A 26,886-nucleotide genomic window follows, 5' to 3' on the forward strand; every position below is an offset into this window, starting at 1 on the left:
GAAAAAAATGCAAAGCGAGAAGGTCAAGGGTGGGATTCTCCATTGTCATTGAATACTGGGTTGGGCTGCTGATCATTGTATTTTCTCTTAAGAGGCGGGAACTTCTGTGTGGTTATCAAGTTAAATTAGTTCATGCTATGGTGTACCTAATGTGGGACAACTGGGAAGCAGTTGTTTGGGGATATTTCATTAGTCAAGATTGCATTAGGCTGCTTGTAATAGATTTCTGTCTATAATTAGGAGTTTATGGCTCCCAGTTATAAGAAGTGGAAGCAGCCAGAGCCAGCATAGCTGCTTCAGAGTCATCAGGGACACTGTTTCCTTACCCCCTGGCTCTGTGTCTGCCTGCTTCTGCATCTCAAGGCTTCATAAGCACATTATGGGCAAAAATATAGGGAAGGGCAAAAAGTGCACACCAGCTTTTTTTTTTTTTTTTTTTTTTAACGAGGATATAAAGTGTTTTCAGAAACTCCATTTAACAGATTTCTGCTTATTTCTCAATGGCCACTGGGAAACATTGTCCTCTAGCCACAATGAAAATTTGAGTACATTTCATCCCAAATGAAGCCAGTGTAAAAAAGAAGGGCTAACAGGTATTTCATAGGTATCTAGCAATATTCTTCTACATGTTGAAATTTTTGGCTGGCAATGAAGGGCTTTGCAGTGGTATACTTCATATTTTAAATCATGTTCAAATGGCCAGATTATTAAAATTTTTTCATGTACATTACCTAATGTGTAATCCTGCACTGCCACCACACTCATTCATGATTATTTATTATCTTTTAAAGTATATATGAAACTAAGTTTAAGGTTAAATGACTTGTAGAAGAACAAATAGGCTCAAATGGACATTATCTTTATCCAACATTCTACATGTATAAGATTATCCATCATGGACCATGGAATTAGAGACAGAGGAAGTCTTAGAGGTCATTGGGAGCATACATGATACAACAGAAGCCCAGAAAGTATAACTGATTTAGCCAAGTTCTAGTTATCAACTGAGACAGGATAAAGTTCCAAACCTTTGAATTCTAGTCCCACTACTCAACTTTGTCTATAAATGTGTCTGACCTTTCTTTGGGGAGAAAGAAGCAATCAGTCACAGCTTTTACTTATTTCCAGCCATTTCAGATTCTTTCCTAACCTAATTCTTATTTACAGGGTCTGCCACGACAATTTTAATAATAGGCTTGTTACTTTATGGATGTGGACATACATATTATGGAACAAATTGTATTTTCCCAAATAAGAGAATTACATAAATAGGAGCCTGTTATGAGTCAGTTAGTCTCTGATCCTTGAGTTTGTTCTGTCTGCAAGGGAACTTTCTTCAGCACTTCAGTTCTCAGGGCTCACATCCTAGGAGGCCAAAGAGACAACCTCCCTTGATGTTGTGATTTTGTTTGGGAAACCTTGGTGGGCACATCCAAAAAGCTAACTAGTAAAGGGTAGCAGAACCCATGTGGTCCCTCCTTTGCCCAGGGATAGATAATCCTTCTCAGCACCCCAGATGTGTTCCCATAGGCACCTGCAGGAAGACCCAAACACCAGGGAGCCATTATTATTTGGGCAGCTCTAAATCATCTGAAAGTTCTTCTCTCCTGAGCTATAATCCCCTATTTTATAGCTCCTGCTTATTGATCTTCATTCTGTACTTAGGAGTTATATGGATGTTAACTTCCCTTTACACTGAACAAATATTTGAGGAAGCTACCATGGTCCTGATTAATCTTTTCTCTGGTTCCTTTTTTGTTCCTCATGGAGGTATCTCTGAATTCTTCACTATCCTGATCACAGCTTGAAGCTGTGAGTTAAAATGAACTTCTCTTATCTCTTTCCTCCCTCCATTCTTTGGCCTGTAACTAAGTTAGAACATCTCAGAAATATTTTCTTATCAATATCTAGAAAAAAATCCCCAAACTGAAAAAAAATCTAACATATCAAGGCCCTTTAGAATCAGGCACAGTTACAACTAGACACACTACAATGGACAAAGTGTAAACAGCATAAAATAGGACCATCGCCTCCTTTACTTTGTATACTCTCTTAATGTAGCTTTCAATTATGCCAACAACCTCATCCTGTGTTGTTCTGTCAAGCTTGTTGGTCAATTGAAGCTATTACTGTTTTTCTGGAGTGGGTTGTTGGGCCCATTTACTTCCCCTAGGGTGCCATATCTACACTTACCTCGGGTATACCACAAAAACATTCAAGAAGGTCATATTAATTTGTTTTGTGGTTGTCAACATAATTCAGTCACAGTGACATACTACATTCAGTGTGCACTAACCTATTCCAGGCACTGTGCTAACTGTTATCTTCTTCAATCCTCACGACCACTTTCTTATGGCAGATGTTATCCAGTTTTACAGATGAGGAACAAGTGCACGAGACAGAAGGGTTTGCTGAGGTTCACACACAAGGAAATAGGGTGGTGGAGAATTCAGAGCAGGGTCTGTCATAACTTGAAGTTTTTATTCTTAGCTACAATTCTATTCTGCCTTTGCTCTAAGTATACAGAAAAAAATAAGAAAACAAAAAAACTAATTAAATGAGAATTCTTCCTGTGGCTTTATAATAACTAAGGTGAACAGACAGAATTAAGAGGAATAGGATTAGAGTTGTTTTGATGTCTAGGACTAAAAAAATGTCATACATATAAAATCTCATTAGAGATTTTGTGGTTAGATCTGAAGTGGCTTAGTAACTGCAAAAATATTTAAAATGACAATTTAGGGCTGGGGGTACCATTCAGTGGAAAGTTATACTTACCATGCACAAAGCCCTGGGTTTGATCCCTGGCCTGACAGGGTAAAAAAGTCAATTTTAATGAATTTCCTGGCAGCTGGCACTGCTTTACTCAGATGACATAAGATAGCTAAAAAGGGTTCATGGAAAGGTACCCAAATATTTTTTAAAATGTTTGGAATCAAAGTGCCAAGCAAACAACTCACTACAAGGATTTCAATCAGGGCTGGCTTGAGTTTTAAAGCTCTCAGTAAGTGACATAAGAGGAAACAAAGCTCTATGATTCATTTTGCAAGTATTTTTAAAAAATGCCCTTGCCTGCCTCCAGCTGTTTCTTCCTGCTGTGTAAGTTATGTCCCTCAGATCCTCACAACGAGTGGCTGCAAAAGAAATCGGCCAACATGAAAACACGATCAGAATAATAGCTGACCGCAGCAAGGAGCAGACCTTTCCTAAAGAGGATTAGATCATTGCTTTTGGTTTTGTTCTGAATGTGGTCTCTCCCCTTTCCAGATAACAATCCCTTGAAACTGTGTGTAATGTTGGCTTTGAGAGAGGTTCCAGAAATGAAGAACTACTTAGTGCACTGAACTACATTTAGCTAGGTTAAAAAAACACTGACAACAAACAAAAACAAACAAAAAACAAAACCCCAAAGAACAAGCTAAAACAAAATCTTGCTGTTGGTTAGTTCTGTCTCATGGTCAATCCAGAGCCTTTGCAGATGAGGATGCTCCTACCTCAGGGACTTTGCACATGTTGATTCTTCTAATTGGAAACCTTCAAACTCATTCACATCCTATAGTCTTGGCTGGCTTCTGCTTATCCACTATATCTCAGAGTATCTCATAGACCTTTCTGGACTATCCAATCTATTACAGGAATGCTGGTTTTATGTTCTTCTTGTAACTGGTAGATTATTTCTGGTAGGCAGAAAAATGCTGCCCCCTCCCCAAAAGACTCATATCCTAATCCTAGAGTTGGTGAATATGTTACCTTACATGGCAAAAAGGGATTCTGCAGATGTGATTAAGCTAAGGATCTTGAGATAGGAAAATTTATCTCAAATTATCCAGCCGGTCCTCTGTAATCACGGAAATCTTATAAGAGAAAGAGGAAGGCAAGAGTGTTAGAGATTTGAAGATGCTATGCTGCCAACTTTCAGATGGAGGATGGGACAAGAGCCAAGGAATGCAGGCAGTCTCTAGAAGCTGGAAAAGATAAGAAAAAGTAGTCTTTACTGAGTTTTCTACAAGAAATGCAGCCCTGCTGATAGCTTGATTTTAATCCACTAAAAACCATTTCAGACTTTTGATATCCAGCATTCTTTTTTAAAATTATTTATTTATTTAATACATGACAATACTAGAATGCTGATATCCAGCATTCTAAGATAATGTGATGGTGATTTAAGCCACAAAATTGTGTTAAGTTGTTGCAGAAGCATGGCAAACTAACACAGTGCTTATTCTACTGTGTTTATTTGTTCTCTGTTCAACTATAAGCTCTATAAGTATAGAGGCTATGTGTTATTCAACTCTCTATCCTTAGCACTTAGCACTGTAGCTGGCATTATTCAGCACTGGGTATATATTTGTAAACTGTTTATGCTCTGGAAGAGCAAAAAATAACCACATTACGAGATACCACCCTGGGGCTCTTCTTTATGATAGACAATAACTCAACAAAAATATCCATTCCAAGTTCAATCATTCTTTCCTTCAAATATTTCCTGAGGAGGATGTAACTCAGTGCTAGAAGACTTGCCTAACATGTGTTCCAGGTTCACAATCCCAGCACTGAAAAACAAAAAACAAACAAACAAACAAAAAAAAAACTTGGCCCTTCTCTCAGTAATGAGTATTTATAAATGGAACCATCAGCTGCTACCTAGGAGAATCCTTTTCTGTTATGCGGTTATGCCAAAGTGTCCAAAATTATTGAGCATGCAAATCTTTGGTTAGAATTCATATTTGTGTTTGCTATGTCATCTGTAAAAGCAAACAAACAAAAGATTTATAATAGGAATATCTAAGAAAGTTGTTTATATCTTTAACAGTTATTAGGAAGTTGCTTGGATAAGCAGCAGTCCACAACAGTTTTGACCATTACATGTAAATTCCACTGTCTCCCAATGGAAAAGAAACAGGTACAAATTAGGGATATCTGAAACCAGATATCCCTAATTTGTACCAGATATTAGGGTAGAAACCAGACTTGATAATAGGCTTCTCCATGCTCTCTGAGTCAGACAAAAATATTTTATAGGATTATTTTTTTCTTTTTGTTTCTATTAAGTAAAAGAATCAATACAAGATATAAACTAGAGAAAACAGCATAATCTTAATAAAAAGTACAAATACTGTTAAACAAAAAATGAGAACACACACATGTGTACATGCTTTTACATGTAGAAAGATTTACCTCTTGTAATCTTGCTTAATAGAGAAGATTCACTCTTATAACTAAATAGACTAAGACAATCTAAGAGAAGGTAGGTTTTATAGTCATTCAAATTTTATTGCCTTTTGGTGAGGTTTAAAGTTGCAACACTTATATATGTAACACATAATACTAACATACAGCATAGTATTTACATTACATTATAATATATATCCTGTATATAAGGAAAATGTTATAGAGTCTTATTTGGGGAGACCATATGTATAAAAGGAATATTATTTATTCTGAATAATTGCTTAATTTTCAAAAGGATTTTAATGTAAATATGTATTTCATTAAAATGAGGAGAGGATTTCATAATCATTAGATAATTTTCTCTTTGCCCCACCGGACCTGTGTTATGACCTTCTTCCTAGGAGATGGAAGCATATTTTTCTAATTTTAGTATGCAACTTCTAAACCTGGGTTTAAAATCCTCAGCACTAGATATAGAATACACTAGCTATTTGAGCTGCACAATGCTCCTAGGCAGCAAAAGGGAGAGACAACAGAAGTGAGGAGGGGTGATGGGGTCGTGGACCCTGGAGGAGAATGGAGTTTCTCTTGGCTCTGCAAACACGGGTCAGACCCCAGACCAGTCCTGAAAAACTTAATGTGCGCTCTACTGCCACCTGCTGTCATCTGTGGTTTTGATCAAACACAAACTGCAAGGACTAGTTTTTGTCTTGTAAGATTCAGAATGTTTCAATTGTAAGCTATAAATTAAGACTACTCACCTCGCTTTACATAGTAAATATGATATAAAAGTTCATGTGTTCCACACATTCCTGACAACACTGGGTATTTTAAGTTTTTAAATTTTAGCTATTTTGGTGGTTCTCTAGTGTTATGATTTTGCATTTTCATGGCTAAGATTGAGCACTTTTCATAGGTGCTTATTGGTCATTTCGAAACCCTCTTTTGAGAGACAGCTACATTTCTTTTTGTTCATTTTTCTACAAGGTTGTCTGTCTTTCCCCTGTGATTTGAAGACTTCTTTATTCTGAATAGGAATGCTTTGTCAGATCGTTTTGCAGATTTTTTTTCCTCATATTGAGAAGTAACAAGAGAAAAAATAAGAAGGTTTTGATGTAATAGTGCTCATAAGTTTATTATAAAGTTAAAATTTACATTTAATATAAATGGTAATGTCCAATTTATCAATCTTTTCCTTTATGATTTATTTTTTTGATCTTGTTTGAAAAAGCCTATACCAAAGGATAAGTATGATGTAAAAGTAAAGTTCTCTCTTTTTTTTTTCCCATTGTGATATTCAATTGACCATTCAAAAAACCCCTCTTTCTCACGGCACTGCATGCTGTTCTTGTCATAAGTAACTATACACCTGTGGATCTGTTTCTAGACTTCATTGTACTGGTCATTTATTTATTCTTGAACCATAGCCTTGTGTTTCTTTGTAATAATAATAACAGAAGAAATGATATTTAAAATTGTGATAACCATAATAAAAACAAACTAAATTTTAAATTTGCCTTGCAGTAGGCAGTTTGTCTACTACTACATCTAACTCACACAGCAATGTGATTTTTGTTTTTTTTTTTTTTTTAGAAGTTTTGCTATGTCCAAGGTGGCCTCAATCTCATGCTCCTCCGGCCTCAGCCTCCTGAGTAGCTGGGACTACAGGTGTGCACCACTATACCTAGCTCAAGACAGTGTCTTAATGTGGTTCTAGTGGGACGAATCTGGGTGTCTTTCAAAGTTAAATATGAATAGGATTTACTATACCTATAAAGCTAATACTTCTATAGTATTTACTATACTATAGCCACTCTTCTAAGAAAAGTACACACACATTAACTCATTTAATACTTTAAGTAACTCTATGATAGGTACTTTTAAATATGAGAAAATTAAATCATGACTTGCCCAAATCATCCAACTAATAAGTGGTACAGCCAAGTCTGGAACACAGGTTAACCTGACTGCAGAATCTGTGCTCTTAACCTCTACTCCTGGTGCCTCACTTAGGCAATGTATTTTCCTGCAAACCACAACATTCAGCCAGACAACAGGGAAAGGGAGCACCAGTCCCCTACCTGATGAACCATTAATTATTCCAGAGCAATTAGAGTAGATTCCCTCTTGCCTATCTGTCCATTCACTCACTGGTGTCTATATGTGTCAGACAATTCCAGGACACCCAAGGAAACCAAAATCTGTGGATGCTCAAATTCTTTATTAAAATGGCATAGTACTTCATATAACCTACACATATCTTCACACATACATTGAATCATCTCTAGATTACTTATGATACCCAATGTACTGCAAATGCTATGTAAATAGTTGTTATAATATATTGTTTTGGGAATAATGATAACAAAAGGTCTGTTCAGCACAGATGAGATCTTTTTTTTTTTTTAAAGAGAGTGAGAGAGGAGAGAGAGAGATTTTTTTTTAATATTTATTTTTTAGTTCTTGGGGGACACAACATCTTTGTTGGTATGTGGTGCTGAGGATCGAACCTGGGCCGCATGCATGCCAGGCGAGGACGCTACCGCTTGAGCCACATCCCCAGCCCCAGATGAGATTTTTTTTCCAAGCATTTCTAATGTGCATTTGTTTGAAGCCATCTATGTAGAATCTACAAATACAGAGGACCAACTGCATTCATCTGAAGATAGGCTAGCATACTTAGCTTGGTTGAACTCTTCATACACGTGATAATGCAGCTTAATAATGATGTGACTCCTGTTTCCCTTTCCAATCTCATTTTCTTCCCAAACTCCCAGGGGTACTATTTTGTGTTCTTTCATGTAATGATCAGTCAGGTGTGGCTATAATGGGGGTGAACACAGGTAACCAATATACTTACAAATCATACTCACAGATTCTAGAAATAGGAACACAGCACCCAGTGCAGAGCCACATGGGAAAGCACCAGTCAGGAGACACAAGGGGCAGGAACCAGGGAAGCTTAGGCCTTTATTAGAAATTTAAGGAAAAGGCAGGGAAAAGGCGAAGGGTGGGGTGGTCAACAGTTTAGGACTGGCTAGTTTTAATAATTTCAGCAGGCTCTAAACCAGGGATAGTCCCTGATTGCTTGTTTCCTGGCCCTGGGATGATTGAGGCAGAGAAATATATTTTTCCTGGAGTGTGGGGCAAGACTGATTCATCTGTATATCAAAAGCAAATACAAAAGCCTTTGCTAACTTCTAAGAACTGGCTAGCCCCCAAAGAGGCAGTCTCTCCCAAGGCAGAAAGTTTTTTAAAGATATCAAAACATGCCTGGTGTGGTGGCATGCCTGTAATCCCAGTGACTCAGAACTCTGAGGCAGGAGGATCACAAGTTCTGGGCTAGCCTCAACAACTTAGGCCTTAAGCAAATTGGTGAGAGCCCCTCTCAAAGTAAAAATAAAAAAGGGCTGGAGATAAGCTACATCCCCTGGATTCAACCCCTAGTATTAAAAAAAAAAAAGTCAAAACATTGCAATGTATAGAAAATTATAAAATGCAAACAATATGTGTACTCTATATTCAGACTATCTATAGTATTCTAAACTGCCATATGTTTCCTGATCTCAGAGCACACACTATTTCTTGCTTTGGATGCACTTGTCTTTTGTTTTATCTTTAAATCTTAAATACCATTTCTCTCAGGCCAAAGCCCTGATGACCCAGATGTACAGTTAAGAGCTTTCTTCATTATCACATCCTCATGATTGCAGCCCTTATCACTGTAATTACTGGTTAAAATTCCTGTTTCCTCTGCTAATTTTAAGACACTTCCAAGGAGCTGGGAAGAGATAAGAAACATTGTTTGAATGAAGGAATGAATAAATAAAAGAAACCCTCTTTTCCAGAAACAATATTCCACTCTTCCCCCTTTTTTTTCCCACCATGTCCCAATATGGGGCGATGATAGCGTCTTCCTTGCCACCCTTTCTTCACCTTTATGGCTGTTCCATCACCAGGCCCTCTTCTTAGCGAGACCTGGAGTGGCTGAAGAAGGAGGATGGCTCAGCATTTGCCTGCATTGATCTATTACTGAGATGAGTAATCTGAATTTTAATATTATGAAATTAATTTGCTAGGAAGAAAGAAAATATGTTTCAAGGCAGATATTTTAGGCTAATAATTATAAGAATTCCATAATTGTGTTCATAGTCTATTCTCTGTTTTTGTTATTTAGTACAGAGGATTGAACTCAGGGGTGCTTTACCACTGAGCTACATTCCCATCCCCTTTCATTTTTTTTATTTTTAGAGAGTCTTGCTAAGTTGCTTAGGGCCTTGTCAAGTTGCTGAGGTTGGCTTTAAACTTGCAATCCTCCTGCTTCAGACTCCCAAGCCACTGGGATTATAGGTGTGCACCCAGTTCATTGATACATTTATTTTTTGCAGTGCTGTGGACAGAACGCATTGCCTTCTGCATGCAAAGTAAGCACTCTACTACTGAGCTACATCTCCAGTCTCTTATTGTAGATATATTTTAATACACTAATCCTTAAAACACCCTAGTGGTAAGCAAAGGGTATTATTTCCATTGTAGAGATGCAGAATGAAGTTAATAATGCCAATAATGCCAAATAAATTTGTTCATAGTGCCAAAGCTCCTGATAGGGGCAAAACTCTAATTTGAATCCAGGGCTTCTGTTAATAAATCTGAAGTTTTTCTATTACGCCATATTGGTCAGTGTCCTACTGACATATTTATTAACCCTCAGCTTATATCAATCAGTACTTATAGCCAAGATACATGCTTCATGCTTGCAAACACTGAGTTAACGATCATTGTGAATGCTCCTCCTCCATGAGATTAACTAGGCCTTCTCAAAAGGAAGTTGTATGGACAGCAATGACTGCAAGCACATACATCTCTCATAGCAGAGGCACTTATTTTGAGAGTCTATGTATTTTAAGGAGGATACAAAATATCCTTTAAAGAACCTCTCTAGGGTTTGTTTCATTATGAAACAATGAAGAGATGTAGTAAATGTTTCTAGGTGCTATAAAAAGAGACAAAGGTAATTTACCTACTGGAAAAATAATGTGCTATTGTGCAAAACTGTGGCAATGTGAACAAAGAACTCAACAGTGCATGAAAAGCTAAACAAATTGTCAGGTATCCAACCAAAATAAAAATATTGTACAAAACTAATTTAGAATGATTTTAAAATGTTTTCTGTTTTGTTAGCAAGGGAGTCACCCAATCTGGTATTTTGAAATTTACCATTTAAAAACATTCATATTAATAATAACATTTCATATGTGGAATGAAGGCTGAATTTCTTTCATATCCTTCTGAGTGGAAATTTATGCTCGTACATTTATTTATCTCTGAAGCTTTTAGGAAGACATTCCTGTACTGTTAGACTAGAGTTTCAAAGACTCAACTTACTAGCTCTCCTTCTTTTGTTTCAGTGATCCTTGAGATTCAGGGAAAAGTGAAAGATTCACCTTTCGAAGTGGCTGGGAATCCTGCCCCAATAGTGCTATATTCCTGAATGCTAATTCACAGAACATAAATTAATCCAACAGTAACACAAAATGTTTTATTACATATTTCAACTCAGAAACATAAATAATATTTACATAGAATTACATTTACATATTTACATAGCATCATAGTTAGCAGTAAAAAATGTTGGTTTAGGGGTTAATGACTATTATACTTGACCATGAGGACCTATCAAGTATATGGTTTACCATGAGAAGAATTATTAAAGGGTATGTTGAGGGAAAATATGGAAAATTATCAGCTATATGTTTCAGAACTTATTTTTTTTTATATTTTGAATCCTAGTTTATTTTTTCTTCTTAAAAGTTTACTGACTTATGAAGCATAAATTTGCTTTTAATAAATTTCCTTGGCAACATAATATGATAAACTTACAGTTTGTTATTTATTATCTTTAACAAAATTAAAAAGACAAAATGCAGAAGTATTCTTAAAAACTAATTGAAAATATATAAAAAACTATATTGGGAAATATGCCAGATATTATAACAACAAATGTAAATCACATTAGAGATATCAATACAATTCATGAAAAGAGTATTGTATACAGGCATAGGTGAACAATTAGAATGAGGCAAAGTGAATCAAAAATAATACAATTTGAAATTTCTAAATGAACTTAAAAATCTTTCAACATTTATTTAACCATAAGTGCAAATAAAACATATAAATACTAAACTGAAAATTAGTCTTGAACTTGGAGTCAAATAATTTTGTCAATGTAAGAAAATGTAGGCAAAGCAATTTATAAAATGATTTTTAGTACAAATGATATGAATTATTTTGATTACTGTTAAGAATTGCTTTTCTGAAAGCAACATTTAGATTTTTAGCCTTTCAGTATTATTTAGTGATTTAAATACCACACATAATGGGAAATAATAATTTCCATTATATTGATCATAGACGAGTTATAAAAATAAATCTATAGATAAAAAATAATTAAAACCAGAATAATATGTAATATAGATTTTTAAAAATATGCCAGACTAACCTGATATCATGACTTCTTTGCCATGATTATATTGAGTCCTTAAGTTATATGATCAATAAGTTAAATCAGAAATCTTTGATCCACCAATGTTTTGGTTGCCAAATTCTTCTGTCCTACTGTATTACGGATAAATCTAAAAATCTGCAACATTAAAACAATTGAGAATGAAATATTTATCAAGAAAATTAAATATGCACATCAAATCAAACATCTGAACTGAATTAGCTAATTCTTTCAATTAATTTCATATATTAAACTTCTGAGTTGTATGGTGATACACAAAATTATTTCAAAGCTATTATCATCCTTCATAATACTGAAGCTGTTCATGTTCCTATTTAGATGATATGTTTATGAATTAATGTAAATCTCTCATGTTCACAGGAATATACTGTTAAATTTTGGAGAGTCAACTCTTTTCTAACTCTAATAGCCACGGAAATATCAAAATAATCTATTTAGTATGAACAGAATTTTTTTCAGAATTTTAGATCTCTAACAAGGACTAATAAATTACATCTTATCACTCATAAACATCCTTCATACAGTGGAAAATACTTGTGTAATTTTTACTAAAAGTATTTACAGAAGCACAGATTTACCATTTCTTAAAATCTCTATTTCAGAGATTTTACTTACATAGTTATTTATTATCCACAACATGGTAAAGGAGCTTTTCAGTGGGGAGTCCTGAGCTAGATAACCATTGCTTGGTTTTTTTGTTATGAATGGGACTCTCTTTTAAATTATTGTTGACTTTTGGTATCTAGGAGTCCGGCAATTAAGTATCTTTCTACCAGATTTTTTTCACACCTTCTGAAGCAACTTATGCCTTCCACTAGACCCTAGTAGTTCACTGATCCTAAGGACATGGTGCAGAATGTGGTCAGCTGTAGCCCTTCTTTTGGTAAGGTTAATTATATTCTAAAGAATTGTTAAGAATCATATTCTTTATAGATGTCTTACTCTCTGCAGTGCAAATAAATACCTACTTCCAATTTATTTCTTTTAAAAGAAACCCAGAAAAAATTGTAAAATTTACCTCTTGTTGTAGGTATGTAAGGAAAGCTGCTAAAATGAAATTTTGGCAAGCCAAATCCACAACACAGAAGAACAACAGATCAAAAATAAGAAGAGTGGCTTCGTTTCCATAATATAGCATACTGCTGAAGGAATAACTTTCATCTATTAAAAAACAATTTATAAGGTATGTGAGAAATTAAAAAAAAAATAAATCCGTGATAAATTTCTGGTGATAAAATTTGGAAATTTAAAAACAGCATATTAAAAGCAAGTGTTACATTACAATATAGTTTACACAAAATTAAGCAAAAGATATTAAGATTTGCTAATTTAAAAGATTAATCAAAGAACTCATAAAAACTCCAAAGAAGCAGTTTTAACAAAGGTTGGCAACTGCTAGTAGTATAAATATATAATCAATATCTTGCAAAGACCAGTAAATGAATATCCCTTTTTGTATTTCTTTATCTAACTAAAGGATACATTAATTTTAGAAAGATCTTCTAAGGTAGAGTGAGTTAAGAAAAGAAAAATCTCTAACTCAACAAGTGGGTTTTGTCCTTTCTGGAATATGAACAGCCTTTTAAAAAGATTTAATGAACACTATAGACCTTTTCAATAGGAAAAAGAAAAAGGAAAAAAGTACAAATATACAAATTCTGCATACAATTTTTGGGAGGTTCAGAGAACTACCGATGCCACTCTGGATACACAGTGAGGAACCTCAGTTTCATATGAAGGACATTGGGGTACAGGAAATGTTCTGTCATGATCTGGGTGCTAGGTTATGGGAATATATTCAGTTTGGGAAAATTCAATGACCTATCAGCTATAGCCTTACAAAACATGCACTTCTCTATGCATATTATGTTTGTGTATATCTAAGTAAAAAATCTGTCTTACACATTTTCCCTGGTGATCCACATCACTCCATCAATGACATCATACAACGGCAGTTCCCCAGCTTATTATTACCCTTAACTTTCTCCTAAGATCTGGTGCCTTGTATTTAATGTCTTACTGGATACCTGTTCCTTGATGTCTCAAAGTACTTCAAGATATAACACAGTCAAAACTAAATTCAAACACTTTCACTCAAAACCTGGTCCTCCATGACTTAGAGAAAGGCACCACTACCATCTACTTAGTCACGTAAGCTGGAAGTATGGATAACTTTTGCTTCTACAGTTTTTTTCCCCCTTAACATCTCTGGCAATGTTTCCTTTTCTCAGTTCCCATTTCTGCTGCCTTAGTCCATGTCTTCATAATCTCCTGCTGAAGATGGAAGACACATAGAAGAAGAGAGAAGGAGAAGGACAAAGAACAACAAAGGGGAAAGGAAGAAGGAAGAAGAAAAAGAAAGAATGTACAAAAATGATGACTGTGTTATTAGAAATGGTAACAACATCCCTTTCCTAGGTGTCTACCCATAACAGGTGTTGTTCTAGGTTCTTTCTACATGGTAATCCCATAAAACCTTGAGAGGGATCAGACCTGATTTTATAGAGAGGGCATTAAAATTCAGAAAGGTTAAGCAAGTTTCTCAAGTTCACAAAGCTAGTGAATAGTAGCCTCAGATTTTGAATCAAGACCAGAAGACTGTGAAAGCTAAATTCTTAATGACTAAGCTCATCTCTGTCTCAACCTGTACCATATGCCAAAGTAATTCATCCAATTCACAAAATCAGATTTGATTAGGAGGCCTCAATGATATCCATGTTCATTAGCAGAGGCTTTCAAATTGTTTTGGTCATATATCCCTATCAGAATAAAAATTCTGAGCATGCTACCATAGTAGATATATTTTATTAATTATTTTTATATGATGATTTTTTAAAAATATAAATTAAGAATGATAAAATTTATTACAAATACATGAATAGTCATTTTAACATTTTCTTCTCATACATATGTGGATCAACTTACTTATAGAAGGTAGGGCAAAAATTTTAGACTCTTCTACACTGTGGCCTACTTCATACTAGATTACTAAAAGTCTAAAATACAGAACGCATTTTATAGACTTTAAAAATAAATCTCCTTGGGCTGGGGATGTGGCTCAAGTGGTAGCATGCTTGCCTGGCATGCGCGGGGCACTGGGTTCGATCCTCAGCACCACATAAAAAGAAAATAAAGATATTGTGTCCACCAAAAACTGAAAAATGAATATTAAAATATTCTCTCTTTCTCTCTTAAAAAAAAAATCTCCTTTCACTTCTGCATGAATGTATTTGTGTGTCTCTCTCTGTTAAGGGAGACCATAACACTCTTGTTTGACAAACAGTTATTTTTACTTTAGCATCTAGTTCAAACTTCTCCATGTTGCCTTTTCTGAATTCACCCTATCTGGTTACATTTTTTTTTATTGCTTTTCTGTCCCTGATGTAACTTATACCTGCACAGACTTTTATCCCAGAACACTCTACTTACTCATTCACATGCCCATCTTCCACAGATCATTAATGGGTCTATATATCTCAGGACTGGAAAACATGTGGCATGAAATACACATGGATATCTAGACCAGGATGCTAGTTATACTATTTTCATTCTTACAAATCTATAATAACAGGTTATTAGTCACATTATAAGTAAGATATATACCATCTTTCTAAAAATTTAAAACTAGGTTTAATCACTATTCCCATCACAAACATCAGTGATTTTGAAGAACCTGGACAAAATAAAGAATCAGATATTGAAGATTAAACACAAATGTTACTCTTTCTTTGAATGTTTCTTAAAGTCTGCTATTGAATGAACATTCTAATAAAAAGTAAATCTTATGTATTTGTTTTACTTTATCTTTAGTGTGTACTGTTGATTCTGAAATTCATCTCTTTTGCTTTCTTATAGAATCTTTTATCTATCTGCTTCCTGCTACATAACACAGAAAATTATCATAGTTTCATGAAATTGAGTTCATGATGTCTCCCTGTTTTCATATAAAATCATAAAAATCGCAGGAAAAATAACCACAAGTCTTTTCCCCTTAAACTTTGAAAATAGTAAACAAGTTCAGCAAAGGTATTTGAAGTATACCATTGTAAAAGATGCTTTTTTCCATTGGCTCCATGAATTCCATTCCAAGAACTCTTTCAAGAAGCAACTTGTCTTTTATGAAGTAATCCATTTCCTTATGAACCTAACATAAAACAGTCGAATAAAAAATAGTAGTGAAATAAATGATTTCTAATTAATGCAAAATAAGAAATAGGGAAAATGAATAGCACACAAAGAAAATCTGTTCTTCAAAATGAATGTACTATACTGGATTCTAGAAAAAAATTCTCTTTATGAATGTTTTAAATTTTAAATGCTGTATTTAAATTTCAAATACTACTACAAGTAGCATTTATGGCTAGATATACTGAAAATCCATTTACAGAATTTTTGGAATGCAATTATAGCATAACATAAGCATTATTCAGTATGATCAGTAATATAGTAATATTTTGGTAACCTGCTAAGAAAATTCTAGTATAGATTATTTTATAGGACTCTTCACTTGTTAATAAACACATAAAATCATATTTTTCTTTATATAACCTAACATTATTGCTAAATCGTAATTGAGTAGCTATAAATATCTTTTTAAAAATATCATTCCTACATATTAAATTTGACAGACAAAAGAGGAAAATTCACTCACTTGGTTGACTCAAATTATAACTGATATTTGCTCTTAGCTTTATAAAAATTGCATTTGATCCTAGCTTAAATATAAATGTTGATATACATACATGATCAATGAAAGAGCCAAGAAATTTATTCATCGCATGATATGCTTTTATACTCTGCTCAAAAGTACTTGCTGATGAACTCAATAGTCTAGCAGGGCCATTTTTCTAACATAAAAAAGAGAAATAAATAAATATAACATATTTTATGTTCTTGGTATAGAAGTAACATTAACTATTGGCAAAATGTATCTGAACAGTACTTTATACAAACCCTTGTCAAGGTCTCATGAATTCTGTCATAGTGTTGTCTCATCTGGCTAGAAACTGCTATCTGAAAAGTCTGATTATCTGTGTTGGGCACCAAACCTCTCTGGCTACACAAATTTTCCTGAAAAGTTAAAAGAATTAAAATTAAGATGGAAATTATAAAAATCGGCCTATCTCAAAAAGAAAACACATATTCTACTTTTAGTTGGTATCACATACTCCAAGATTTAGAAGCCTTGTGAAATTTACTGAAGAATTTGAAGAAAAGAAATTCTAACATTATTCAAGGTTTCCACTCCTTCCTATTTTACTGATTTCTAGTTTATTCTAGTTCATACTTCCCTATAGCTCTTCATATTGTCTTCTTTGCTCTACTAAAATATATCTCTAAAAAGAAATAAAAATAAACTAACAGATAAATCTCAGATTTTTTTCCAAAGATTTTTGTTATAGTTGGTTTGCCTGAATAAGAATTCAAAATAAAGTCCATACACTGTTTTTGATTGTTTGGGTTCTTATACCTCTCTTAGTATATAACAGACCTTCACCACCACAGTCACCCCCATTTTCTTTACATGTCACTGGTTTGTTTGGAGACACTGAGTCATTTGTCCTATGAGGCACCTATACTCTGGATCTGGCTAATTACTTCCTATGGTGCTATTTAAAATGTATTTAAATTGTAATTATATTCCTTGTATTTCCTGTAAAACAGTAAGGCTTGATTATATTCAGGTCCAATTTTCTCAGGCAAGAATACTTCACAGGTATTGTTATGAACATCCTCCCATAGCATATTAGGAAGTGTATAATGTCAGTTTTCTTCATTTTAATTACTAAAAAACTGACTAAGTGTGTCCAGATTATGACAACCTGATCCCTCATCATAAGTTCCTATCAATATTCACTTAATTGTTTTGACACCCACTGATGACTGCTGCTTACTCTCATAAATTCACTAGTCATTAAAAAATGGTTACTGTCTAATTTATAAGGAAGAACTTTTATATTGTGTAATATTCAGTTGTGGAATTACACAGAATTCATATATGAACTGCTAGATAAAATTAGGTTCTTTTCCTTGACTAATGTTCATGGTAATAAGCTGGTAGCCTAGCAACTTTCAAAACTGACCAATGAGGATTTTTAAAAAGTATTATTATAAATCCTAGATTAAGAAAAGAGAACCCATCTCTCAACTTACAAACAAAAAATGTAAAATATTTTCATACCGCTTCTCTTTTAAGATTCATATTCATTTCTTCCATATTAGTATCTGCATGCCCATGAACTGATCTACCATGAATGTAATATCCAAAACATTTGTGGGATAACAGAAACACCGATATCTATAAAAAGAGAAGAAAATGAGCAATTAGCAACTCACCAGCAAAACACTAAAAATTAATTTTTCTTAAAATTATTTCCTTTCTCCTAAAATAATAAAAATTGAATTCTTGGGAAATATATAAAAGAGATAACAAAATAATAAAGGATAATGAGGTTATTTTTAAAAAGTAGATGGAAAGAAGACTTGAAGATATTTTCTAAGAAAGGAAGCCATTTCGAAACATAAAAATTTTCAGAGGCAAGAGGATAAATAAAATATTTGTCAGCATAAGAAATTCATAATTAAGAACTGCAAATAAAGAAGAAAAAGGCAGTGAGTATTAATTTGTAGCTCATTATAACTATCTCTGAAATTAAAAGCCAGTGAAAATCAGACTAAAAATCCAATCACACCAAATCACTTTTAAAGCCTCTCTTAATGTATTCATAGCCTTTTTTTTTTTTTTTTTTTTTTTTTTTGGTACCAGGGATTGAACCCATGGGCACTTAACCACTGAGCCATTCCCAGCCTTTTTATGTCTTACTAGAGACAGGGTCTCGCTGAGTTGTTTAGGGCCTCACTAAGTTGCTGAGGCTGAATTTGAACTTGTGATCAGGAGGACTCAGCCTCCTGAGTCACTGGGATTACAGGTGTGTGCCTGGCTTATTCATAACCTTTAAAAAGAGAAAAATGACAGTTGCAAGATAAAGTCAAAAAGTACTTACATTACTCATAGAGCATAAATCAACAAATTGTCGAATTTTATCCTCCACAAATCTCTCATAAAAAGCAGCAAAGAACACAATCTGAAACATTAAGCCAAGTTCATGCTTATTAGCTTTTAGGATTTCAATCTTCTTTTATAATCATACCATAGTATTTTAAGAAAAAAAATAAGTTCCAACCAGGAACACAGTGGTCTCTAATGCTTCCTGTGGGATAAGATTCTACTTGGCATTTCTGACTATATGTCAAAGGAACAAAGATTTTGTGTTAAAAGTCTTTGAGGGACCCCATTTTAAATTTTAAAAACTTTTCTGTGTCTAAACAAGACAAATTGAGTGAAGAAAGAAAAAAAATTTAAAAAATTTAGGGTGGATCCATGTTCTAATGGCCAGATTTATTTTTGGTTCTGTAATTTTATTCATCTCCTGGATTCCAAAAGTCATTAGAAATTTGTGCTTTTCAAATTAATTTTCTCTGATAGAATACCACATAAAATGTATATATCTTAGTATTCTATTTTGATAATAGATAATGTGTTAACTATGCAAGTGGAATGATTTTCAGTGTTTTCTTAGATTTAATAACACTAGAAAGGAAAATTTTATAAATTAAAAAATTTTACATTGTAGAGCTTTTTAGATAGGAAATGTTATCTTTCTCCAAAACCTAACTATCCTATTTAAAGCTGTCACTACTGTCCCCCATTCCTGATCTCCATTCCCCTCACCTCTGTTGACTATTTCCTGCCAAATCTCTATAGTGTTATAACTCATAACTAGTTCTTGTTAAGGCATATCCATGAATCAGCACAGTACCTATTATATAAGATGTATTCAAATATGCAAATGAATAAATAAGTGAATCTACAGCAGCTGATTATTAAGAACACATTCTGAAACACTCCACATACATATTTTTAAGCTCCTCTGAAAAACATGAAAAACATCAACATTCAAAATTTAAAAATTAAAGAATACCACTTAAAAGCTGAAGAAGCTAGGTTAAGAGAAATAAAAGGATTGAACAATAAAACTGCCTAACAGATTATTACAATCCAGAAGTATTTATACACATTTATGAGGCCATAACAAGTTATTAAGAAACTCACAAGGATATTTGAGGAATAAACACTGAAATATTAGAATATTGCCAAGGGGAGACATCAGTCTGACAGTGAAATGAGAAGCAAAGAATGAGGTTAGGTAGTGGCATGTTGCTGTCCCAACAATTCTTTACTCTTTCTCCTTAATAACAGACTAATCCTTTGAGCAGACCCACACAAATACCCAGCTAAAAGACTCCAGTGTAGCCAGGTATAGCCAAATGACCAGGTTCTAGCCAACAAAAAGCTGGATGGCACTTCTGAAAGGCTCTTAAAAATGGGAAGGTGAATTAATCTCCTCTATCTCCTTTCTGCAACCCAGTCATTATGGACCATCATATGACCTTAGAGATGGATGTCCCAGGTGACAGAGCTGAACAGCTTTCTGTATCCTGATGGCAGTAGTAAGCCACAATTCTAGTCCTGCACTGCTCATCTTTGCTCTTCCTTTTCATGGGAAAAACAAAGTTCTTTCATTTCAGTCACTCCTATTTTGTTTGTTGTTTCTGTTACATTCAACCTAATATGGAAAGTTTCAGATAATATTCCTTTAAATTTTCTATATCAGATGACATCTGATATATTCACAAAAATACTGGTACATGTACAAAATATTTCCTTACTATTATATTGATGATAAACATTAAACTCCATACTCTTAATCCACCTTATTTCAAATCCTAATTTGTTTGTTTTCCTTTTTGGTTATTAACTTTCCCTTATTAGCTTAATCCCTATAGCTTTAAGTTTGACCAAATCTCATCAATTTATAAATTTTTAAAAATTTATAATAAGTGTCAATTTATTTGTACTTATTTATTTTTGGGTACCAGAAATTGAACTTCGGGGCACTCAACCACTGAGCCACATCTCCAGCTCTTTTTGTATTTTATTAGAGACAGGGTCTCACAGAGTTGCTTAGCTCCTCACTTTTGCTGAGGCTGGCTTTGAACTTGAGATCCTCCTGCCTCAGCCTCCTGAGCTGCTGGGATTATAGGCCTGCCCCAGAGTGCCCAGCCATAAATATCAATTTAAAAAGTCAATTCTCAGGTTATATGACGACACCTGGATCCAATTCTGTAGGAATATGCTCTATTAAAGCGACTTTAATCCCAAAATATCCTTAAAAATAGGCTGCTTTAGGTATACACTTATTAACCAGAGTATAGGAAGTTAAACCTATTCACTCTAGAGGTCTCATCTTCATTTGCTGTTTATAAAATAACATTTTAATTAAACAGAAAGACTCTCTTCTATTCATGGGAGCAGCTGGAAGCAAAAGAGAGAAGTACAGATTATTAGAGTTAAGTGTTTTAGTTGCTGCTTTTTCTTTTTACTTTAAGAGGATAAGGAAAGCAAGCACTGGAAAAAAAAACTCTACTAAAGACAGGGACTCTGAGGCTGAGAGGATTATTTTTACTTTTGGTCATTTCAATAAATATTTCAAAAGAAATATTTGCAGCTTGAGTATATGATATATAAATAAATGTAACAATAAACTATGTTTCAAAGGAAAAGAGAATACTTAGGGTAGCATAATTGTTCTGTAGTAAACATAAACTAGATAAGGAGTCCATCCTATGACTAGAAAGCTATAGATCCCGAAAGACCCTTCAGAGCTCACTAGTAACAAGAACATGAACTCTTGAACTCAAGATGCTTGATTCCAACCTAGTTCTGCCAACTATGAATTTGCATGATTTTTAAATAACTCTGAGTTATTTAATCTTCTCATGCTCCACGTTTCCTCACCTGCAAAATAAGAATCCAACAGAACCTATCTCTGAGGGTTAATGTAAAGATTAAGTAGTTAATATATGGAAAGCAATGAAATGATTAACACAATGCTTGCATTATAATACAATACAGAGTTAGCTATTATTATTGTTCTTATCACCTTTCTTCTGCTGTTGAAATCAGAATATGGTCACTATTTGAGGATAATTATTATGCAAGCAGAGGTACAGAGAAACAATGTTATCTAAAAGTATAATCTCTTATTACCTGTATAATTCCAATGACTAGCCAAAGAGCAGTAGTCACTGCATATCTCAGGATGCGGCTATAAGGAGCTATGTAGCTAGATGGGTTTCTAGAAAGACTAGAGGATGAGTCCATTAATGCTAAGTTCTTGAATCCCACAACCTGAAATAAAAAGGGAAAATAATAATTTAAACAGACATGAATAAAAAAAAAAACTCTTCCAGACTGAAGATGGAATATTTTTTTCTATTCCCCAACATAAAAGAATTAAATATACAAGTTTGTAAACAGTAGAAAGTCTAGGTTAAAAGTAATTATTATTCAGTATATTAAAAAAAATTTTTTTTTTTGGATTGAACTTAAGTGTCTCAGGGCATGCTAGGTAAGCACTCCACCATTGAGCCACATCTCCATCCCTATTAATCCAGTATTTTAATTGTAAAGTATTTACTCCACAATATTTGTTAGCTCATTTGGTTTTCTTCTTGATACACATAAGGGTCAAATATGACTTGGACCTATCTACTGACAAAATAAAACAAAAAGTTGTTAAAATAAACTCTCTTTAGTAAACTATCATTGAGTTAAACTAACAAGTAGCAGTTCATGAGGATTTAACATTTGTCAGGCAATATATTAGCTACTTTTTCTCCTTTAAAATAGTATATTCCAAAATGTCTTCTAAATATATCTTCTTTGATGAAAAGAGGCTAGGGTCAAATAAGTTTGATTTGTAAATTACATTTACCTCCATGCTTCCCACTCCTGTGGGATAAAGGCTTTGAGAAGTTTTAGTGTAAGATTTCTAAATCATTTTGTTGAATTCAGTGTTTTACAAGATTAACTGACATAAATTTCTTTATCATGAAACACTTTTTAAAGCTCACCAGTCTTTTGTTTTGGGGTTTTATTTATTTATTTTTTGGTACTGAGCATTAAACAGAGGGGCACTTAACCACTGAGCCACACCCCCAGCACTTTATTTTAATATTTTATTTGGAGGCAGGGTCTCGATAAGCTGCTCAGGGGCTCACTAAGTTGTTGAGACTGGATTTGAACTTGTGATCCTCCTGCCTCCGCTTTCTGAGCCACTGGAATTACAATCATGTACCCCACACCCAGCAACGTTCTTTTTTCTGATATAGGGATTGAACCCAGAGGTGCTTTACCACTGAGCTGCACCTCAGCTCTTTTTATTTATTTATTTATTTATTTATTTTTGAGATAGCATCTTGCTATGCTTAGGGCCTTGCTAAGTTGCTGAGGCTGCCTCTGAACTTGTGATCTACCAGCCTTAATTTCCCTACTCTCTGGGATTGCACGTGTGAGCCACCTCATCCCTCGACCACGCAACACCCCCAAACACTCTCAAAAACCACTACATTACCAAACAAGATAGCTAATTATGTGAAGTAATAGATATGCTAATTAGCTAGATTTAAGCATTAATGTATTCATATTTAATGCATATTGTACCTTATAAATATATATAACATTTTCCTTGCCAATTAAAAAAAAGCACTACTTCAACTCAGTTTTTGAACTATTTAAATATTATTTCAAAGCTCTAGGGACACATGCATTCTTTTATTATTTTTAAAAATGAAAAGGAAGGGTTGTATATAATGGCATATGCCTGTAATCTCAGCAACTTGAGAGGCTGAGGCAGTAGGATCCCAAGTTTGAGGCCAGCTTAAGCAAAACCCTCAGCAGTTTAATGAGACCCTGTCTCAAAATAAAAAATAAAAAAGGACTGGGGATGTAGCTCAGTGGTGAAGTGCCCCTAGATTTAATCACCAATTACCCCTGCCACACCAAAAAAGGAAAGAAATAGAAAAAAGAAAAGAAAGAAAACAGTATAAGAATTAATTCATATCCAACATTAAGGCAGATAATTCCTGAAAAAAAACAGTCATTCATAAAGATAGTTCTTTTTTTTTAAAATCTAACTTCTTTTTTTAAAATATTTTTTTGTTTTTGATGGATCTTTATTTTATTTATTTGTATATGATGCTGAGAATCGAACTCTGTGCGTCATACATGCTAGGCAAGCCCGCTACCGCTAAGCCACAACCTCAGCTCCAAGATAGTTTTTTTTTCCATGTTTCAGTCTTATATTCCAGCACTAAATGCTTCTTTTGATAATCTCAACCAGATCCGTGAAAAAAGCATAAATGTACACTAAGAGTGTTATATCTTGTTCAGTCGTATCCCCAGCGTTTAGCACAGAACACAGTCTGAAATAGATATTCAGTAATAATTGGTTGAAAAATATCAACCTTATAATAATGATTCTATTGCAGGGGTAACAATATGGTATGGTAGAGAGGAGTTTTTCAAAATATAGATAACTGTGCTTATCTCAGAGCTATTAATGAAATATAATCTCTAAGGTAAGGAGCAAAGATATTTTACACAACTTCCCCCAGGGATTCTGACACAAACCAATGGCTTAAATTATACCTAGAGTTCTCAAATTCATAGAGGTGGAAAGAAGAATGGGTTTGGGGCACTGGGACAAGGGAATGGGTATTGAGTTGTTTAATGGGTATAGTTTCAGGTTTTTTAAAATGAAAACTTCTGGAGATGGAGGGAGGTGAGGGTTTTGAATAACAATGTGAATATACTTAACACCACTGAATTATATACACTTAAAAATGGGTAAGAGGATAAACTTTCTTATAAGTATTTCACCACAACTTTTTTCTTTTGGTCTATTTTACAGTAAGAAGAAAAGATGAAAGCAGAGGTCTCCAAATTTGTTTTAAGACAACTTCTTTTTAATGTGTTTATAATAATATTTCAACCTATAAAAATCTCCTCCACTATTATGAAAACTTAGTTGGAATTATATTAACATTTGTGAGATACCAGTAAGCTACATACAATTACATCAAACAGTTTATACCTCCAAAAAGAAGAGCACAGTAAGTACTTGAAAAAGTGGATTGATTTTTCTTACAGTCTGAATCTCATTCCATTCATTTGCTACAAAATATGTCCTCCATATGCTTACAGGAACAGTGGCACTCCGTACACCACCCTCACCTGGTTGGAAAGATAAAATGAATGAAGGCAATTCATCTTCTTTGCTCTGCAAGAGTAGCAAAAAATTTGGTACAAAGTTTATTTCAGTTACCTTCAACAGCTTTAAGAACCTTTCCTTTCGGTCGCTCCCAATCAATAAAGAATATATCTATGGTAATCTGGGATATGATCTTATGCAAAAATTGCAGAGCCTGAAAGTAACATACAATAAAACATGTGAAAAGTATCAGCATTAAGCCTGTGTATGAAATCAATATTGATATTTTTAAAGAAACAAACTGAAATTACAAGAGTATAGAATTTTTGCAAGTGACTTTATATGAAGTTCTAATATCATTAGGGAGTCACTAGAAGCTCATCACATAACCTAGAATTACCAAGTTCACAGAATTGTCATACATCTATTAATTCTTTCCTTAAAACCAACAAACAAAAACAGGAAGACATCCTATCTCTTCTTCCCATAGGTGTCTTGCATAATTATAATTGACTTTCCCAAAATTTTGTGAATCGTCTGACTTCTTTATAAGAAAAGAAATTTAACTGTAATTTGCTAATCCTAATTAATATGTTAGGATGCTCTGTCTCTTTATTTCTAGTATTGAGATTATTGATTTAAAAAAAACTTGTTGAAACATCTTTTTCATTTATGATCAATATGTTTAAAATAAAGTATTGTTTTTAGGGGCTGCAATACTGGTCAAAGAATAAAAATTTAAGTATGATTTTTTTCCCCCTCAAGAAGCTCCTATTTCAATGAGAAAAGTAGACACCTAACCATCACAATACAATGGAATGGAATCTACCAAAGAGTCATGTTAAGAGCTTCACCTACATAGATGAAAAACACTGAAGTTGGGGACGGGTTTCCATGGGAAGAGAAGAGAAAGAAATAAGAACTAGAGAAAACAACCTCTAAGATTTCTGTACTTTATCCAGAGTATTACCTTTCATCCTGGATTAACAAAGAGAAAATTCATGCCTGAAACATTTTATATCATTGTGAATGTATCATTAGATTTTAAAGAAGATAGATACTAAAATATCATAACTATTTTTAATTATCAAATTATCCATAACTCTTGATAATCCAAGCATATTTTATTCAAGGTAAACTATGGAATGAGCCATTATAAATAAAAGCAAATTTCCTATATAAAACAATTCATTCTTTCTTTCAAAACTAAAGTTTAAGTTTTACATCAAAGATTTTGAAAGCATTTTAATTTTGAAGACTTTTACTAGTTTATTATTGGTCCTTTGAAACTCACCTTTAGAGCAAAAGCACATCCTACATAAGTAACAAAACCTTCTTCCTGAACTGGCATTGGTAGCAAAACAGAGACGGACTTCTGTGCCTATAATAAAAATTATTTGGTCAAAAAAATCACACCAGATATAAACTAAAGAAACTGTAAAAGAAGGAGATAGTGATGCACTTACTGAATGGCATACTAAGGGAATGATGAGCTTAGCGTTTGCCTCAATACTCTTGATTAGAAACACCCCCAGATAAAAATAGCTTCTTTATAAGAGAGATTACTAGTTATTCAGATATTGTCATTTAGATTAAATTCAGAAACTCACTCACTTTGAAGAAAATAATCCAGTAAAGACCAGTTCCCACTGTGATGATAAAAAAAACATTGGCCAGATCACCAGCATAGTACAACAAGAATTTCATAACTGTCTGTAATTTAAAAAGAATTAAAAATGTTAAAGACTCCATCTATTTAGCCCTTCAAATGACACACTATTTATAATAACATATCATTTATGCATTTTCTCAAGCCCCAAGGTCTTGTTTCATGTATTCATGTCTACTTAGACCAACTGAGTCCCCTCCTACATATACCTTTCGGATCCTTAGTCTTCATTCATTCCTGGAAGCTCTGTCTCCTTTCAACTCTCCCATGTTCCACTAAGAAAAGGGAGTGCTTCCAAATTTTCTCTTAGTTAGGAACCTCTATTCCAATATACCTTGTACACTTTCACCAGAGTTACTTTTCTAAAATGTAAATTGGATGTGTTACTCCCTTTCTTAAAAACATAC

At 33.8% G+C, this 26,886-nt stretch overlaps 1 protein-coding gene and 1 long non-coding RNA gene across 8 annotated transcripts in view; one reads left to right on the plus strand and one right to left on the minus strand.

Annotated features, from left to right (window-relative positions):
- The window catches only part of LOC144365457 (uncharacterized), a 28,975-nt gene extending 3,916 nt beyond the window's left edge, over positions 1–25,059 (plus strand). Inside the window, exons 2-4 of one of the 2 annotated variants that reach the window (XR_013423923.1) lie at positions 12,726–12,878; positions 13,927–14,130; positions 24,511–25,059. This is a non-coding gene — a long non-coding RNA (uncharacterized LOC144365457). Of the gene's footprint in view, positions 1–12,725; positions 12,879–13,926; positions 15,481–24,510 lie in introns of those variants that run through there. The other variant, XR_013423922.1, reaches the window with a different exon arrangement.
- Tmem67 (transmembrane protein 67) overlaps positions 8,119–26,886 on the minus strand; it is a 46,722-nt gene continuing 27,954 nt past the window's right edge. For 2 of the 6 annotated variants that reach the window (XM_021728660.3, XM_021728659.3), the window contains exons 17-28: positions 26,425–26,523; positions 26,105–26,191; positions 24,925–25,024; positions 24,694–24,833; positions 21,807–21,947; positions 18,700–18,780; positions 17,877–17,993; positions 16,649–16,765; positions 16,438–16,542; positions 15,737–15,839; positions 12,714–12,856; positions 10,698–11,812 (exon numbers count right to left, since the gene is read on the minus strand). In XM_021728660.3, coding sequence (XP_021584335.1) covers positions 11,732–11,812; positions 12,714–12,856; positions 15,737–15,839; positions 16,438–16,542; positions 16,649–16,765; positions 17,877–17,993; positions 18,700–18,780; positions 21,807–21,947; positions 24,694–24,833; positions 24,925–25,024; positions 26,105–26,191; positions 26,425–26,523 — 1,314 coding nt within the window. In that variant the 3' untranslated portion in view covers positions 10,698–11,731. Of the gene's footprint in view, positions 10,667–10,697; positions 11,813–12,713; positions 13,970–15,736; positions 15,840–16,437; positions 16,543–16,648; positions 16,766–17,876; positions 17,994–18,699; positions 18,781–21,806; positions 21,948–24,693; positions 24,834–24,924; positions 25,025–26,104; positions 26,192–26,424; positions 26,524–26,886 lie in introns of those variants that run through there. The other 4 variants (XR_013423912.1, XR_013423911.1, XM_021728662.3 and 1 more) reach the window with 4 other exon arrangements.

Source organism: Ictidomys tridecemlineatus, chromosome 7 (genome assembly GCF_052094955.1).
Source record: "Ictidomys tridecemlineatus isolate mIctTri1 chromosome 7, mIctTri1.hap1, whole genome shotgun sequence".
In the NCBI taxonomy this organism is placed as follows: Eukaryota; Metazoa; Chordata; class Mammalia; order Rodentia; family Sciuridae; genus Ictidomys; species Ictidomys tridecemlineatus.